The sequence below is a fragment of the Oncorhynchus kisutch genome, linkage group LG18 (assembly GCF_002021735.2).
Source record: "Oncorhynchus kisutch isolate 150728-3 linkage group LG18, Okis_V2, whole genome shotgun sequence".
In the NCBI taxonomy this organism is placed as follows: domain Eukaryota; kingdom Metazoa; phylum Chordata; class Actinopteri; order Salmoniformes; family Salmonidae; genus Oncorhynchus; species Oncorhynchus kisutch.
Genome location: NC_034191.2, coordinates 67,712,597 through 67,731,312, shown reverse-complemented (window position 1 = coordinate 67,731,312; position 18,716 = coordinate 67,712,597). Strand labels below are relative to the sequence as shown.

At 39.2% G+C, this 18,716-nt stretch overlaps 1 protein-coding gene and 1 long non-coding RNA gene across 3 annotated transcripts; both read left to right on the top strand.

Annotated features, from left to right (window-relative positions):
* Positions 1-2,009: 2,009 nt before the first annotated feature.
* On the top strand, positions 2,010-8,603 carry LOC109909921 (uncharacterized). Its single transcript, XR_002257812.2, has 5 exons — positions 2,010-2,184; positions 3,313-3,386; positions 4,778-4,841; positions 7,083-7,145; positions 8,388-8,603. It is a non-coding gene; the product is annotated as an uncharacterized LOC109909921 (long non-coding RNA).
* Positions 8,604-9,441: 838 nt separating this feature from the next.
* On the top strand, positions 9,442-18,466 carry LOC109909920 (polycomb complex protein BMI-1-A-like). 2 transcript variants are annotated; one of them, XM_020509005.2, is made up of 11 exons: positions 9,442-9,799; positions 12,865-12,970; positions 13,773-13,903; positions 14,212-14,308; positions 14,540-14,595; positions 14,906-14,956; positions 15,373-15,481; positions 15,873-15,918; positions 16,494-16,592; positions 16,861-16,941; positions 17,218-18,466. In XM_020509005.2, the coding sequence occupies exons 3-11, from the start codon at positions 13,786-13,788 to the stop codon at positions 17,548-17,550; spliced, it is 990 nt and encodes a 329-aa protein (XP_020364594.1). In that variant the 5' UTR covers positions 9,442-9,799; positions 12,865-12,970; positions 13,773-13,785; the 3' UTR covers positions 17,551-18,466. The 2 variants fall into 2 exon arrangements, with proteins under 2 accessions (XP_020364594.1, XP_020364593.1); XM_020509004.2 differs by lacking the exon at positions 12,865-12,970.
* The last annotated feature ends 250 nt before the right edge of the window (positions 18,467-18,716 follow it).

Here is an 18,716-nt window from a genome sequence, read left to right as displayed (position 1 = left end):
GGCCTCTTCTGTTTGGGGAATCACCTGGAAACTGTATCAGGCAAGATTTTACCAAACATCTAACAGCAAAAAGTAATATATGAAGTAAACGGATGTGAATGAATTGTTTTGACTTTACCGCTGTTTGGATGTGGAGAGCATAGTCTATTGATTAGGCTGTAGGCCTACACCCAACGCATTTTTTTTCTTTCTTTGAAAGTTATTATTATGTACATCTTGGCTATATAGGCTATGCTATTCTGACTGGTGCTGATAATTGGAAATCGGTCAGTGGTATAATGCAGATTTATGCAGATTCGATTATTGACCTTCTGCTCGAGGCGTGACTGGGAGAGGGGCCAAATTTAGATTAATATTTGTGCTCGCGGTTGATTAATGGTCAGCCGGAATCCCGAGGACAAAAGTGGGCAAGTTAGAAAGGATATAAGGCGCTGGGACCGAGCCAGATAGACAAGTAAAATTTTACATTTAAAAAAGCTAAATAAGAAGTTCAGTGTCAAAAACGGGTTTTGCTGAGATGTGTGCCTATAGCCCCCAGAGATTAAAAAGACAAGGGTTAACAACTCAGTTTGTTACTGGGTAAAACAAAAATAAAACGAGTTCTCATGAAGACATAAATACTTCAGTTATCTCCTATTGTTCTGAAAAGAACAACAATACAATTAGCAATACTAAATGTTTATCCTATATTTGGATATTGGCAAATAAAAAATGAATGTAAAAAAAGTTGGGGGCCCTTTGCACAGTCTGGGATGACACCTGAGAGACAACCAGGTGAGAGGTCATGAACTTTGACCTTGATCAGCTCCAGGTTGTCTTTCTAAACCCTAGACACACTGCTCTGGCATAGGTGTCTGTCTGATGCCAGTCCAGTCATGGACAACCCATTCTCCCCATCTGCATCAGAAACAAGGGTTTTCAGAGAGAATTTTAAATATCTATATTGTCTTTGGGGTGGTTTTCTGAATATTGTTTTACCACCAGACTACCTTCAATCAATGCAACTCACTCCTTAAAATATCTATTCAGATAGCCTAATTAGTCTAAACATGATGGGCCTTCCTCTGGCTTAAAAAACAGATTTTCAATGAAGGGAAACAAGATCCATGTAAGGATCCAAAAGAGTTTGGGGAATCCCTGCCCTGTCTTCAGAAGCATGCTACACTTAAGGTCCAGACCAAAGTTAGAGTATGCCTACTTTATTACTCTACCCTCAAAGCTTTTCTGAATGCAATAATGTGACTCCTATCAGGATACCATCTAAGACCTTTGGAAATGACAGGACCATGAACAGTTTCTACCCTCAAGTCATAAGACTTCTAAATAGTTAGTCTAGGTAGCTATTGGTTAACTATTTAACTATCTGCATTGACTCTTTTTGCGCTAACGTTTTTGACTCATCACATGCGATGCTGTTACTGTTTATTAGCTATTCAGTTGCCTAGTCACTTTATCCCTACCTATATGTCACAGGAGGTTGGTCACTCCGTTCCAGCCATTATTATGAGCCGTCCTCCCTTCAGCAGCCTCCACTGCTATGTGTACATATCTACCTCAATTACCTCGTATTCCTACACATTGACTCGGTACTGGTACCCCGTGTATATAGACAGGTTATCGTTACTCATTGTGTATTTATATATTGTATCTATTTGTTCTCTCTACATTGTTGGGAAGTGCCGTAAGTAAGCATTTCACTGTTAGTCTACACCTGTTGTTTACAAAGCATGTGACAAATAACATTTGATTTGATGATGCAACAAAATATGCAGTGGCTCCATCCTGTAGCCTCACATGCCCAATCCTGCAAATGATTTAGACCTATATGAGAATAAACTATGCCTATATTTATTTATTTTGTTCTCAATGAAAGATACTGTTGCCTAAATGAAACAAACAGACGTGATACATTGTGGAGCTGCAGATTTTTTTCACTCCACCACGAGCGGTGAATGAACGCTATGTGAGCTTTGCCCTCTCCCCTGCATGCGGTGTCAGCTGATTACGTCACGTGATCCGGTTTCGTGGGTTGTTTCTGTTTCAAAATGGAGTTGTCTGAGTCGGTGCAGAAAGGGATGCAGTCTCTAGCAGACCCGTCGCTTTTCGACCTGAAGACCTCCTCTGTGTTGATATAATTAACCTTTCGCAGTTCGCTAACCGCCCATGCCGACCGTAGTGTTCTCGGTAAGCCTGCTCTCTCTCCACCGTCGCCTTTTATTTCTGCTTCTTTCACAGCTTCCGGTTTCTTCCCAGTTTGACCTGAAGACTCGTTTTGAAAAATGTAGAGTGCACGATATATATTTTTTAACACCCGTGGATCTGAAATGAATCAAATGTAACAGTGTTAGCATCTTTTATGTTTCAAGTGGTAGTTATAGGAAATATGACTATTGATCAGGCTACAACAACGTGTACCCAGGCGAACAGTGAGTTTGCTCACCAAGTAGTTGCAATTTTGGGGCGGCCGGTAGCCAAAGTTAGTGGTTAGAACTTTGGGCCAGTAACCGAAAGGTTGCTGGGTCAAATCCCCGAACTGACAAGTTAAAGATCTGTCGTTCTGCCCCTGAACTGTTCCCCGGTAGGCCGTCATTGTAAATAAGAATTCGTTTTTAACTGACTTACCTAGTTAAATAATAAATAACTGAGAATGCAGGCTAGGCTACAGTTTAAAAATATATATAGGTTAGAAAATGTAGGAAGCAATCTGGAATTAAAAAGGTGCTCCCTAGTGACTAAATGGGATTTTAATCATATATTTCTAGTCGTAGCCTAAATTGTTTAATTCATTGTATGTGTGTGTGTTCGTGTACGCAACTTGCTGTTTGTAATTTGCGTCCCTTTGTATGTATAAACGTTTAGGTTATTAGAACTAGATGATATACTTTAATTAAACAATAAGGCATGAGGGGGTATATGGCCAATATATCACGGCTAAGGGCTGTTCTTATGTAGGACGTAATGCGGAGTACCTGTATACAGCCCTTAGCCGTGGTATAATGACCATATACCACGGACCTCCAAGGTGCCATATTGCTATTATAAAATGCTAACCTTATAAACTGCTCGTGCCTTATTGTTTAATTAGACCCACTATAAAAGCTTGCCGAGACATTCGGCTACAGTTAAAGGAAAAATCCTCTCAAAATATATTTAGCTATTTTTTTCATTAGTCCACTTGATGGACAGTGGACTAATAAAAAAAAAATATATATATATATATATATATATATATATTAGTTTTTGAGTGTATTTTTTTTCTTTACGATATGTATGATGAATAAATAACTGGTCAATGTTTTTTTCTGATCATAGATCAACCTGAATTGATCTGCCACCACCTGCATACTGGAGGGGGTCAAACAAAATGTGGACAAATCCACTATAAGGTAACGCTTGGTTTGTCCTGCTATATTATTGTTAATGGAGGTTGACCTCTCAAGTTATTAAATAATTAATCTCCTCCCCCAGAGACTAGGGTCAAGTTTAGAAAATAATACATTTGTCATTTAACAGACGCTCTTACCAGAGTGACTTACAGGTAGTGCATTCATCTTAAAGGGCAATTCTGCCACTTTTCAAGCCCCTATTTATTATCTCAGCACCAAACCAGTGTCTACATATGTGAAAACAGCACGTTTCTATGATCTGTGGTTAAAAAGGTAAGGGCCCTAAAAATGGTTAAAGAGAAGAATGTTTTCATCTACACTTTTGTGAGTAAAGTCATACTTTATACCAAAACAAATCAGGACAGCTGTGATGGAAACTGACAGTTTGGTACAATTTCATAAAAGCAGACAGATAACTTGTTCCTTTGACATTGTGGGAAATTTTTGTTAAGTATGTCAGAAATGGAGATGGAAAAGTTTTTTGCGTAAATATTGAAATAACAATCATATCCAATTTAAGTGGTCCTCTCACTGTAACTCAGGAAAGCATGCAGTTTATTAGGCTACAGATTAAATATGTTACGGGAGACTGTGGTGGTGAAAGTGCATGGTGATCTTGATCCTCCTTTCCAATAAATATCGATGGTCTTATTCTGGTGACAAGATGATAGATGCTTGACTGCTGTTTGACAAATAAACATTCTTGCTCTTATCCATAATAATCTCATGTAGACTAGCCGAACCACACAGTATCTGCGAGCTGTTGGCTAGAGCGCAGGTGCCAAGATTATAGAGTAGGCACATTTGATATTTAACGCAACTGTTTTTGTGGTGGGAAAATGTGCATATTTTCTTTATGTGGATTTTAGAATATTTGCATGAAAATCTGTCGCCAATTGAAATGATTAAAAGTGGGGGGAAAACTCCCTCTGATTAGAAACTCATTGCAGTTTTCTTACTCCCAACATCACTGTAAATCTGTTTGAAAATCACTGTTATAAATGTTATAACTTTGATCATTTCATCGAGTTGAACTTTATTGTTTTCTACAAAATGTCTAAATACACAATTTTCACATGCATATGTACACACTGGTATTGTGCTGGAGATAATGAAAATTAGGTTGAAAAGCGGTGGAATTGCCCATTTAAAACAGCTAGGTGGGACAACTACATATCTCTGTCATAGTAAGTACATTTTTCTTCATTATAGTAGCTATCAGCAAAGTTAGTCCAAGTAGTAGAAGAAGTCAAGTGTGAGTGTGGAGCACTCTGTTATCAAGAGCATTCCACTTCACCTGCTAAATTAAATCTGTAGGCCTACATGAGGCGAAAGGGACTTAATTATGATGAATATATTGATAAATGATGGAGCTGATTTTGTCATTACAGCTTGTGCCTGGAGGATGTTAGGTTTGATGCGGAGAGAACATATGTATTCTACATCGCATACCAGGTGATGACTACCTTATTATTTTTTATAACCTCTTAATTGCCTTATTGCAAAGAAATGCAAATCCATTCCAGATCTCAACCCCAAACGGACTCTTCGTTCTCCAGAAATATAAAAGTGATGTGGAAATTCTATTGTCAGGGTAACTTTTTCTGATGTTTTCATTTCCAGTCAGCCTTTTTGAAATGCCATAACAATTCATGACTATGGGGTTATTGTGGCTAAAGTGTTGACTGGACAAATATACTTGATTTAAAGTATTAGATTTAAATATAAAACACTACATTGTCTGTTTGTACAGAATGGCTTCTGGGTCACCACAGTACAGAGATAGTAGTTTGTAAACTGTGGGAACATAGTCACATCCTAACACATGACAACAATGCAGACACAGACAAGACCTTATCGGAGCCCTACATTTTTGTTATGGGTTCTCTATATGGCTCATGGAATATCACGTTGACCATGCAGTTTACACTTCATTAACATCCACGCTATTGAACTTTTCCAGTAATATTATATATCTTCCCCAATACACATATCCATCCCCATTGAAACATCAAGTGCAGCCTAAAAAAAATATAGTAATATAGTTTAAAAAAAATTATATATAATTAAAGTTTGTTTGAAGTTGGGTAACAACAGTTTTATGTTTTTTATTTCAAATGTATTGAACAGTTCCATTTGAAATGAACCATCGATTTTTGTTTGAAAGCTTTTGGTGTGTCATCAGGAAATATAGATGAGTCAATTTAATAATCTTGCTTTGCATTATTTGCAGTTATTTGACAGAATTAGCTCACTGAACAAAAATATAAACGCAACATGTAAAGTGTTGGTCCCATGTTTCATGAGCTGAAATAAAAGATCCCAGACATTTTCAATATGCACACAAAGCTTTTCTCAAATTTTGTGCACAAATTAGTTTACAATAAAGGGCCACTCTAAAATGTGTAGTTTTGTCACACAACACAATGCCACAGATGTCTCAATTTTGAGGGAGTGTGCAATTGACATGCTGACTGCAGGAAGGGCCACCAGAGCTGTTGCCAGATTATTGAATGATACTTTTTCTACCATAAGCCGCCTCCAACATTTTAGAGAATTTGACAGTACATCCAACTGGCCTCACAATCGTGGACCACGTGTATGCTGTTGTGTGGGGAGAGAGGTTTGCTGATGTCAATGCTGTGAACAGAGTGCTCCATGGTTGGGTAATGGTATGGGCACTACTGACAACTAACACAATTGTATTTTATCAATGGCAATTTTTTTGAAAGGTATATGTGACCAACAGGGGCATGTCTGTATTCCCAGTCATGTGAAATCATAGATTAGGGCCTAAGGAATTTATTTCAATTTACTGATTCACTCCTATGAACTGTAATTCAGTAAAATCTTAGAAATTGTTGCATGTTGCTTTTATATTTTTGTCCTGTGTGTGTGTGTATTATTTAGCAGATGCTTTTATCCAAAGTCACTTAGTCATGCATGCATAAATTGTACATATGGGTGATCCCGGGAATCAAACCCACTACCCTGGCTTTACAAGCACCATGCTCATCCAGCTGAGCTACAAAAAGTTTATAGAAATTATCAATGTGCTGACTATCTCTTCCAATTGTTTTATGCTTCACTTTCATAGAGTGCAGCAGACTAGGGAATGGACCTAGCCTAACTCGGGTCACATTTATTTGTGACGTATTTTGACGATGTATGATCTCTTAACCGTTTTAAGATTAGTGAATTAACCTGCAAATGTGACATGACAATTTGTTTCACAAACTTTGAATCGGTTTATTTTCCTTGGAGAAAGCGCAGTTCTTTTACGATGAGCGTTTGTTTGTAGCGCATTGATAGTTGCTTTTACATTGTAATTAATCACCACGATTGTCCCCTTTTGTCTCCCTCCTGACAACCAAGCTTCAGAATGCTGAAAAGTGTTGCCCTGTTCCCCATAGGGCTCCATCCGCGACAAGATGTTTTGCTGTTTGATTTTAACACACGTAATATGATCACTTAGCCTAATATGTGGAATGACTCTGGGTTAAATAAACAAAGGTTTTTAATGCATAAGGTTACCGTTGAACAGCCTATATAAATCGGTATTCATGAGTTCCTGTATGCATGCTTCTTCTTTCATTAAACCTTGAGGTATGTCCCTTTCCAGAACCCAATGATCTAAAACTGTTTTGAGTCTGTTAAACGTGTCATCATTACAAACGTAAGCCTATACTTTTACAGAATACCAACAACGGAGGATCGTCGGAAGAGGTCCATTTTAGCTGCACTATGGAACAACTTCAGGTAGCTAATGTTTTGTTGCAGCCTATATATAATGTGGGGTTCACCATTAGTTGAATAAGGTAATTTCACAGAAAGTCTGTGATAATGTTTTACATGCACTCTTGAACGTGGCAATTGATTTAAATAGATCGCCTACACTGTATTTTCCAAATCAGCATACTTTACAGATCTGTATATAATTATTGGCTAGCTGTTAGGTCCACGTGAATGAGTACAAATAAAGTCATGTTAGTTCTATTTGATGTTTGTTAAATGATTATTAAACTTTTTCTTGAATAGCATGTCTTTCAACAGTGTTCTGTGTTTTAGATGAACTTCTGCCACATTGAGCAGAGATTAAAACCTGAATTTGTAAATAGCTCCAGTGTATTTTAATCTATGTGCAGTAATCTCATTCAATAGTGTTCTGCAGACTGTTAATTTTTTTTCTTCCACATTTGTTAATTTTTTTTACAAATAAATTAACAGAAACAGTATTTCGTATTTTTTTCAATATTCACTCGAATTGTGTATTTTTGTATTTCCATCCATTACTTTCTGTGTGAATACTGATGCCAAGAAATAAGCATAACCGCTGAGTGACAGGGCAGGCAGTGATGTTTCGATCTAAGTGTTGCCTATGAACTTATCCTAAAAAAATCAATTTGTTACATTTTCCTCAATTGAGTTCGACGTAAACATAATCCTGTATGTTTTGTAGACCTATCTTCACTGTGACTTGAGGTTGTCTGCTTTAACGTCCCGCAGTAGCTATCGCTTCATGGCTAGTTTAAGAGTATTGAAATAGGGGCCAGAAAAAAAATATTTAGAAATGTTTTTACCCTGTTGCCAAGACACAGTTCTGAGGAAGGAAGTTTGGTAATGTGTATGTTCGGGAACACTATCTATCCTTCTTTTGGGTATGAGGTGAACCAGAACGGTTGCATTAAATTTCAGTTGACCTGAACATCCTTAGAATTAATCAAATATATTCACAAATGAACGAATTGTACTCCGGCCTACTGTGATGACTATTCCGTTATGAATTTAAATGGAATTGACTCTCACCCTGACAGGTTTCAGTGCAAACTATCCTGGTAATCTAATTGACAGGATTCAGACTGAGGCAAGGTTATAATTTACACTCAACAGTGCTCCAAACTCCTCCAGTACGTGAGGGGAAACCATTAAATGTTGTGATTCAAACGTTCCGTCATTCTCTGTTTGGAAGAGTACCGACTGTGTATGTGACTTTGTTTTCAGGATTTGGTGGGAAAGATAAAAGACGCTGCCAAGAGTCTTGAGGGCTATGCAGTTGTGAGCCTAGCCTGCTCGAACAGTGGAATCCGGTTTCTCACGTGATCTCCTCTGCTTCCTTCATCTCCTGAAAGCACTGAAGTTCAGCGATTTCAAGCGGCGTTGATATCCGCTTTGTATTTTATACTCATTTCATTCGTCATTAAATATTTATCCGTTCAATGATGTAGGCCTATTTTTGTCAATAAAACAGTTCAATGCATGCATGGTAATTTGCAGGCATAACATAAAAGCCAAATTATATTAAAGTAAGCTATATAGCATGCGTGTGTCCCCATAGTCCAATGCATAGTTCATATCAACTCTAGATGTGTAGTCTAGGAAGTCTCCGATTGATAGGAATTTTTGTCTTGGAAATAGATTTTTCCACTGCCACATAACGGTGAAGGGGTATGTTTGTGGCAAATAAATTATCAAAATTGGAGAGAATATCGTGCCGAAGATTAGTATAATGTGTCATATCTAGTTTACAAACTGGTGGCAATGCATTAGTTAAATTATATTGCGGCTCACCAGAGGGAACAGAACCGCATGTAGTTTACGTACAGAGCCTCCTATAGTAGCCGACCTATTACCGATGCTTTCATTTCCTAAATGTCCCCGTCTTCAGTACGATCATGAATTAGTATTGTATGGGGTCGTTTGCCATGGAATATCTACACAGTAACCCCAGCTTTCTATCGGCTTTGGGAAGTGTATCCTAACCAACGCATGTATGACAAAGACGCATTTTGCCAAGCTCATGTCTTTGGAAAGGGACACAGCAGAGGCACATAATAGAAACGTGGTTGGAAAAACGCACACTGGCTATTGTTTAGAAACATCAGTGATATCTTGAGTGACACAACTACAACGTTTGAAGCAAATTACGAGATCATGATGGGCTTTGGATAACACATTCTTTGTGTCATTTTACGAAGCATCGTGAATTGGCGAGCCCCCGGAATACACCGACACTAATTTCCAGGCCACCCTTAAGGAATGATACCACGTGACCAAAGCGGGGCGGTCGAACTACAAGCCATTTTGGGGACGGTGTCAGTTTCCACTGAGCCACACTGCTGCATTTTTCGAAGAGACTCATTGGGAACACAAACACACCGTTCGGAACACACAGCCAAAAGTCTGAAATATTAGACAACAGAGGACACTACGCGCCCAAAGTGCATAGAAGGAGAACACTACGAATTTTACGCATCTGAAATGAGCCCCGGGTTGCCTGGCGCTCTCTGCAATTGACAGCGTCTGCAGCTTGTTTCAAGATGGCGGCTGAGCTCGTATTCATTTTCTGCTGATCGCCTCCTAACTTTCATTGTCTCTCCGTCTCCAATATCGCTGATCGCCAGCCAAGTCTCTAGGTATGTATTATTCGATATATTTTCTTACCAACAGATGAATAACGATTAAGTTTTCGCCGCGTATATGTGTTTTTCTGCGGGTTTAAATGCGTTTCCAGCCCGTGGTGGATGGGGTTTTGACGGTGTCTCGCACTCACGGACGTAGAGCTCTGTCCTCGCACTGCTTCTAAAATTGTGTACCCTTCTTGCGCAAGCCTTGGTTTTGCGCTCAACAGACCAGCACATTGAATTCTTTAGTATTTAATGTAATTATCTCTTATGAGTGTCCATTGAGGGTGTTTCCGTGACGTTGGTTAGATTTCCACAAAGCCAGTGATCTCAATCGAACAAGACCGAGATTGGTGAGGTGTTTACGGCAGCACATAGTCCAATGGTTCTCCTGGTTGGTTTGGTTCCATATACTGTCCCCATTTTATAGAAATAGGATCTTTTGGATGTTGGGGATAGATCAGTGTGGTTGCATTACGCACATGTCATCAAGTGTTGTTTTTATTAACTTAACTTCCCTCTTGTTGAACCGGTCCTCTGTAGCCTGGTGGAGGGTAAACCATTTAAATGATTTACTGAAATATCAGCACGATCAGTTAGTTGTTAAAGAAGGATTTGAATGTATAGATCTACACGCAAGTTGACAAAGGAACGATATTGTCGCACATTAATCATGCATAAACCAATTTTCAGATTTTTGTTACCATCATGTCAAGATGGTACAAAGGTCCATTGACTGATTCAGAACAAGGGTCCTCTCAATTAGCCAACCATCTTTGAATTATCTGTAAAAGGCATATGTTTACTATTGAGTTTCGTCACGACTTTATTGCGCAGGCTATGTCCCTCCATCTGTCAACATTTAGTTTTTTGAGGATTTGTAATTTTTTACTCCCACGTTTGGAACCAACAATCTGACCGTTAACTCACAATGGCGCATAACAAGTTTATAAAGCAGGAGTATGCGTAAAAACCAACCATGCAAAGATCAGACATGTTTGACGGTTTGCACCGTGGTGGAATATTCTGTTGCTTGAATGGTTTGAAATGTGTTTGCATGGATCCATGGTGTCTGATATTTTTCTTAATAATGTTGTTATGACCAGTCTATCAAGTGTGATATTCTGTCATGAGGAAGGGAACTGTTTGGTGGGAAAGATAAATAGCCTAACGCTGTTTGACAGTTGATAATCTCACAGAAATCCTCTGTGGGTGGGTTAAGGTTGCCAATGCCTGTGCTAGTTGAAATTCTGGTGTAGCCTGATTTGTGTTGATATAAGGTTTCTGTTTGTGATACTTGTTGGAATGCAACTTTAACGCACAGCCAGGTAAATAGAGATTTCGACATTGACTGCCCAGTTCTTGATGAATTATATAAAGTGAGGCCTCCTCTTTCCCATGTGGGGAAGTCTTCTGAAATGGTGATGTAAATCTAGCTTTGATGAATAGATTAAGGTTCCATCCAAAAATAGAGAGAATGGTGCAGCATATCTAGACCAAAACAACCACAGCCCTCGAAGACTAGCCTGTCTTTATGGAGAAAAATGTGACGTGCATCTTTATCCATACAATTTACAACATTTTCATGTAGTATGTAGATTATACACAGACGATTCTCCACATTTTTTGAGGAAGGACTCGCCTGTTCTACTTCCCATTTTTAGCCATTCATTATAGCCAGATGGAGAAACCCTGGGTTGCACCATGCAGCACACAGTTCATGGCCCAGAAGGTTGAGCTGAGTACAGTAGGCCAGATAGAATGCAATTGGGAGCAAATCTGGCCAACATCGTTATTGATAATACCCTGTTCTATGAGTTTCTCAACTACTTTTTTATTCAGTGCTTTATTTGTTGTTTGGCTGTGTCCTGTACGGATAAATGTGTTCCATGGTGATACTTGCAGATGCAATATGCATGTTCAAGCCTGGTATCATTTACTCTACAAAGGCTCTGCTATATTACCAGTGGTAACAGTTGTGCAAACATCAGTAGTTAATCGATTGATAGCGTAACAGGCTATCTGTTTGCATTGCAAACACGATGCGTGACAGCCACTGTAATGGCATTGTGGGGTCCTCCACTGCGTTACATTGAAATACACATTATTAAGATTTTTTTTTTACTGACGGGAAGAGCTGGGATATTCCACACCAGTGGCCTTTTGGCAGAGCCAATATCGGTGTTTCTATATATATTTGAACTAAGGTGCATCCTTATAAAATGACGATGGTTCTGTTCTGTTTGCAAGCAAGTTTTTTCAACCATAGGCTACACGCAGAATCCGTTTAAATGTATATAGCGCCACCATGCAACATATTGCGCGGGTCACCTTTGATGCAGGCATGACCCAGTGCCAATCTCACTATTTCTTGTTTTGTCATGAGTTTTATTCCTAGTGCTAGGGAAGCCAAAAGCATCTGACACGCAGAATCAGTCATTTCTCCCCATGTTTTAACTGACGGCTCATGTGATCGCATCCTATGTGTGGCAGAAAGACAAAAAGCCATTGGGAAGAAGAAAGATGTCTAGGCTACAAAAAGGCGTCACAACTAGACGTATATTGTGAAACTTATTTCATTATTTCCCTCCCTCCAGACAGTCGTTTTTAAACCTCTTTCTACTCCACATTGCTGTTACCTGCCGGCTATTTGAACTAGACTGTTATGTGGCACTTCATTCGTAATCCATGTCGCGTTGGCTGAGCAGTGGCGAGGTTTTTCTCGGGCTTCAACTTCATACGGCCAGAGAACATACTTGGTCGAGTGATGTTGTTATTCTACTGTGCCGTGCACACAGGCTGCCTGTGCAGCGTGCACACGGAAACGACACCAGCAACGGCCAACGATTAGATTTATCCAAACTAATGCACAAAGCATGGGTAACCTATATGGTTGGCGGCATAGGAACTGAACGTAACAGGCTTCGGTGTGAAAAAATGTTAAACCCTGTCGGGAATTGCACTATGGTTTTCTAGCGAGACGTTCTTTACAAAATGGCAGCCATGGTGCGGGGACGGACTGTAGTCTATTGGCTTCGCGAGGGAAGGACATATATTTATTTTCATATTATTCGCAGTCACATCATCAACGCGAGCGGTGATCTGATCTTGGGCGAAGCAAATCTCTCCGTATTGGACCCTGGCGAGATGCCAAGTAGTGGAACCTAAGTTGCCATAGAAACGGTAAGACTTTCCAAGTGTGTGTGTGTGTGGTTACACCTGACGCCGAGTCAATTAGCTTACGGTCTCCCGCATCCTCGAGAGTTGAAATATTAATTCATTGAAGAATGTGATATGAAATGTTGCAATTGGCCGGAATGATGTTTCTTATCATCAGGTTCCAATATTAGAAAGTAAGAACCCCTCTGTGTTTTGGCACTAATAGGCTGACTCGCTTTAGAATAGATACCCTGGTGTAGGTTGGATAGGTCGACAGCGGTTCTTCGTTTTATAGGACTAGGGTACTATCACATTTCCTGAGCGACCAACGACCTCCGTTCTCCCATATCTATCTATAGAGGAGCGCTGGGAGGTAGGCTATATGAACCATCCCAATGAAAGGATTGATTTATGACAACGCAGCTCTTTCGGCTGTAGCTGTGCCCTCGACAAATCCACACGGATCGACTCCCACCAATTGTTAGCTATCAATCAACCTTTGGGTCAGCTTCTGAAAAACGACCAACCCCTTCCCTGGTTATTATACTATTATCACAAAGTATGGGTGTTTCTCTAACAGTAGAACAACAAAACATCATTACAAATGGGTTTAAAGCGGTTTAATGAACGACCACTTTATCAAGCTGTGAAAGATCTGTAGTCCCGATCCAATGATAGGCTTTCATTGTTGCTGTCTGTTTTGTTGCTGTCTGTTTTTTTCTTCTCAAAAGTATCCTCAATTTATCAAGTCTAAATTATATTTTCATTAACAAGATATAGGCTACCTTCCTGTCAGATTGTGACTCTGCTCCTTTGTCCCTCGCAGGGATCTTCCTTCCATGACGATGCATCGAACGACCAGAATTAAGATAACTGAGCTGAACCCCCACCTCATGTGTGTGCTGTGTGGTGGATACTTCATCGATGCCACAACCATTATAGAATGTCTCCATTCATGTGAGTGACACTTGGCTGAATGCAGACATGGGAATTGGACCAATCATGATAAATATGACTGTTGCAAATTCACACTAGTAGGTAGCTAGTTAATTACTCAAGTTTTTGTTGACCAATTTCACTCTCACATTCTCTTTTCACATAATTGCATTGGCTATTTATGTAATTCACTAGATGCTACAAAGCAAATCAGGGTTTGGGGGGGGGGGGGGGGGGGGGGGTGAATAACCGCTATATGATAAATGTAACAGGCATTTTTTGTGTTATCCACTGAGAAACTGATCCAGTTTTTTCCCCTTGGGTTTCAGTCTGTAAGATGTGCATTGTGCGCTATCTGGAGACCAGCAAGTATTGCCCCATCTGTGACGTGCCAGTACACAAAACCAAGCCTCTGCTCAATATAAGGTAATTAATCACTTTGTTTCTTTTACATTTGTTCTATAGCCTTGCATTGTTTTGTCGCATTTCTGCTGTTTCTCGCTATTATCCAATCCACCCAATGCAGTTAGATGTCAAAGGATTGGTCTAGTTTCATTCAAATGTTGCTACTTTTTCTCAACATCCGTCAATGTATTAAAACCTCATAGCATGCAATGAGTTCTGGGTAAATATGACTGATTATGAACATTCTTCAAGGTCTGACAAAACCCTACAAGACATTGTCTACAAGCTGGTCCCTGGTCTCTTCAAAAGTAAGTGGAATGTGTTAAATCCCTCTCATCAGTCATGTCATTGTCTTGTTCTCTGTGACGTATGTATTCTGTATCTACTAAATGGTTTATCCTGAATGGTTGATTATCCTGTTTAAAATCGGAGCTGCTGGCTTGTCTCCCCTGGAACATGGTTTAAAACCCACCTGTGGACTGATTCTGGAAATGGGTGCTATATAGTTAAAGCATGCGGTTGCAATGCATCAGCTGATTGATAATTACATTTTTCAATTGTATCTCTATCCCTATTCAAATAAAAATTTGTGACAGTTTTTTCTCTCTTTCCCATTAGATGAGATGAAGAGAAGGAGAGACTTTTACGCAGATCACCCTTCTGTAGATGGTGAGTCTGCACTCTTTGTTGATAGTTGCTTTATTTCAGATCTTTTAAACTTGTATGACTGTGATATGTGGTTGTCTCACCTAACTACCCTATAAGAGCATATGCTAAATGACTCAAATGTAAATGTTAAGGAAAGGGTTCATGACCTTTCTTTCCTAGGGCAGATAGGGTGCAAGTCTACTGGAGATGTAAAAAGTGAATTGTCGTTAAGTATTATTTCTAACAACAAAAATAATGGTTGATTTATTTCCTGCTCCAGTAATATTCTATTGGTTTTCCCTCTACAAAGCCACTAAAATTAACTTCCATATTAGCTGATAGTATTCTCCTATAATGATAGGATTTCTAAGCTCTCACTTTCACGGTTTTACAAGTTTTTGTGAAAACTCATGCAACTTGTTAATTTGTGTCTGTAGCTACGACAAGGTCTAATGAGGATCGAGGGGAGGTGGCGGACGAGGACAAGAGAATCATCACAGACGATGAGATCATCAGCCTCTCCATTGAGTTCTTCGATCACAACAAGTACGTCAACAAGTCTGTTACAGCCAGGCTTTTTAAAAATGATTACGTCTAGGTCAGTTGTGTTTATTATTTATTATTCTGTAGTGACCCTGGTTTATAAGTGTGTATATCGACGTTGCCTCTCGACCATGCTTTTGTGGTGCAGTCGATGGTACACTGGGCTTGGTTGGGGCCAGAAGGTTGAGGGTTTGAGCACCATTCCATGCCTGTTTCATTACAATACATTACAGTGTATGTTTTCCTTTCTATAGTCATTTTAATTTTGAGACTTTGGTTTTACCAGTGTTCTGCTTTTTTTGTACATGAATTTCCAACCATGAAAATCTTGAGTGCATTATCAAGATGTTTTCTAACACATTTTGTAAAACAAGTCTAACATTGTTTTTCTCAGGGCTGAACAGACCGGCGTGGCTGAGGACCAACTGACTAAAGAACAGGTAGGCCGCCTACGGCTGAAGCTCAGAAGCATTCCATATCAGATAGTTCTTACACTCTGTTGCTGCACAGAGCCTATTGCTTGGTTTCTGATATAAGATTGTTCTTAAATCTGGACCCTTAAATAGCTTGTCTTCAAATCTCACTGCATGTCTCATCTCCATTTTCCATGTTCTTTATTGTAAACAAGTGTACTGTATAAAGTGCAGGTTAGCTGTTTTTTTCTGGCATGAATCTTGTTCTGGAGGCAGCTCTGCAGAGTGGTCACTAGCTGGCACAGCTACAAATCCTATCTGATTTTAAACCTAACCTTAACCAAAAAGCACATTTTTCTTTGCATACATTTTTACAATATATCCAAATTGCTCAGTTCTGCCTCCAGGACAAGACTTGTGAAAATAAACATCAACCTGCATATAAAGTCCCTCAAATTAAATGATTTATTAACTGTAGCTACATTACTTTCTCTTGCTATTTTATTGTGTATTTGCTGCAGACAGCTACAGTTTTCTGTCTGAGTTTGGTCTGTAGTAAAATGGAGGTTTGAGCTGATCTAAATGGCTCTGTCCTCCTCCAGGTGAACAATAAGAGGTATCTGCAGTGTCCAGCAGCCATGACCATCATGCACCTGAGGAAGTTCCTCCGCAGTAAGATGGACATCCCCTGTACCTATCAGGTAAAAATTTGTTTGGTTATATGAAATGACACAAGGGCAGCCATAACTCTTGCATCACTATGTTATATTATTATTATATATATTTTTTTAAATAAGATGAATTTAACAACAGTACATATCACTGCAAGATCATTCTCTCATATGCTTCTATTGAAACAATAAAAAAGATCAAAGATATTCATCAATTCTTGACGGACAATGGAAGTTCAGTAGAATAAGTACTTGTTGGCCTATTTTTAGAAATAATTTTGTAATTTCTACAATGTAGGTTGAAGTGATGTATGAAGACGAGCCACTGAAAGATTACTACACATTAATGGACATAGCCTACATCTACACCTGGAGAAGGGTAAGAAACATAATATTAAAGGGGAAGTTAGTAAAAACATGCAATTAAAGGCAATGTAAACGTTTTAAACAAATTGGAAGTAATGTTTTTTTGTTGTAAATTATTGCATGACTTTTTATTTCAACCTTTGGCTCTGTGATATTTCTTAGGCCTACTTCAAAGTGTGGAATGCATGAAAGTTCGCAGTTCAAAAGCTTTATTGTCCATGAAGGAAAAAATCATGATTGCCCTGCAAGTTAAGACAAAGTAGCTCTAAGTATTACAAATATTTTTCAGAATGGCCCTTTGCCGTTGAAGTACCGCGTCAGACCTAGCTGTAAGAAGATGAAGATGAGTCATCTGCAGCAGGAGGGCCAGAACAGCACTGGTCGGTCCGCTGAGAGCGACTCAGCCAGCGACAAAGCCTGCAGCCCTGCCGCTGTCCCCTCCACCTCCTCCTCCTTGCCCAGCCCTGGCACCCCAGTGCAATCCCCACACCCACACTTCCCCCACATCTCCAAGCCTGTCAATGGAGCCTCCACCTCAGCCCCAGCCCCTACCAGACCCTTCCCCTTTGGAAAAAAAACACGGAAGGCCTCGCTGAATGGTTCTTCTGCATCCTCGGGATGATTGGCCTGAAATCCGGGCTGACAGCCAACGCCAGACCGCTCAGCTATTATCTTCATGCCAATGTAGTTCCATTGTTGTAGACGCTCTCTTTTTGTTATCGTTGTTGTTATAAATATGTGATATCTGTTTAAGTAGTGGAAGTGAAGCATTTCAATAGGAACATAGCAGGGATGTGACATTAAGTTGGTGAAAGGGATGTTGGTGATAAATTAATGGTCGAAAATGAAAGCCCCCAAAAAGCTATGTTTTATTTTACAGATGTGACTGAAGATGGCCTTTATATTATTTCCTTTTATTTTTTTATTTTTTTTTCCATATCAGAATATACATGTGTTGACTCTTGTAAGTGTGTATTTCAGCCTATTGTTGTCAGATAAAGCATGGTAGAAACCTATAGGCTTTACTAATATTTGAAACGTTGCATCTATTGTTCTTTCGATTGGCTTTTGGAAAGCGTTTCACAGAGAAATATAATAATCAATATATTATGTGGAATCAACTATTGTAGTATTGGGCCCACAATTTTATGAGAAAACATATGAAAGATCTGCTAAATGTACAGAGCTTTTATTAGGCTGTAGGCTACTGGGGGGAAAAAATACTTTTTTAGCTGCTGTGGAATCTAATTGCTTATAGCCTCGACATCCCTGAACCCTTGAAGCAACCAAGCAGTTCAGAAAGTCCACACACACACCCATGTATATAGCGAAATATATGCATATTTAATCAGTAATTATGTCAAATACTGTCCAGAACAACCCCCCCTCCCCCCTCCCCCCTTAATTTCATGCTAGATGACAAATGTTTTTTGATGTCTCCCATGTTCTGCGTATTTGTATCGCTCGATTGTATGGACAACTATTGTATTGTTACTGTTGCACAGTATAACATCTAAATAAAACATTTTACACTTAAAGACGTTTTGGGTGGGTTTTTTTAAATTTTGTGATTCATTCATCTGGTATTGTCCCCTCTTTGTAAGCATTTTGAAAATGTCTGTCAATTTACAATTTACATTTTCCTACATTTAATATATTTTAGTTTCATTCATGCATTAAGTTAAATATCTGTTTTTTTGTTGTTCGAATAATAAAATATCGCAGACAAAGCAGACCTCCACGGACATTTTGAAAAGATGTCACGTGCTGGCGCAGCATTGATTTAAT

Coding starts and splice junctions, on each gene's coding strand:
- LOC109909920 (XM_020509004.2), top strand. CDS start 13,786: ATGACGATGCATCGAACGACCAGAATTAAGATAACTGAGCTGAACCCC. Junction 15,482..15,872: donor GAGTTCTTCGATCACAACAA/GTACGTCAACAA, acceptor TGTTTTTCTCAG/GGCTGAACAGACCGGCGTGG. Junction 15,919..16,493: donor ACCAACTGACTAAAGAACAG/GTAGGCCGCCTA, acceptor GTCCTCCTCCAG/GTGAACAATAAGAGGTATCT.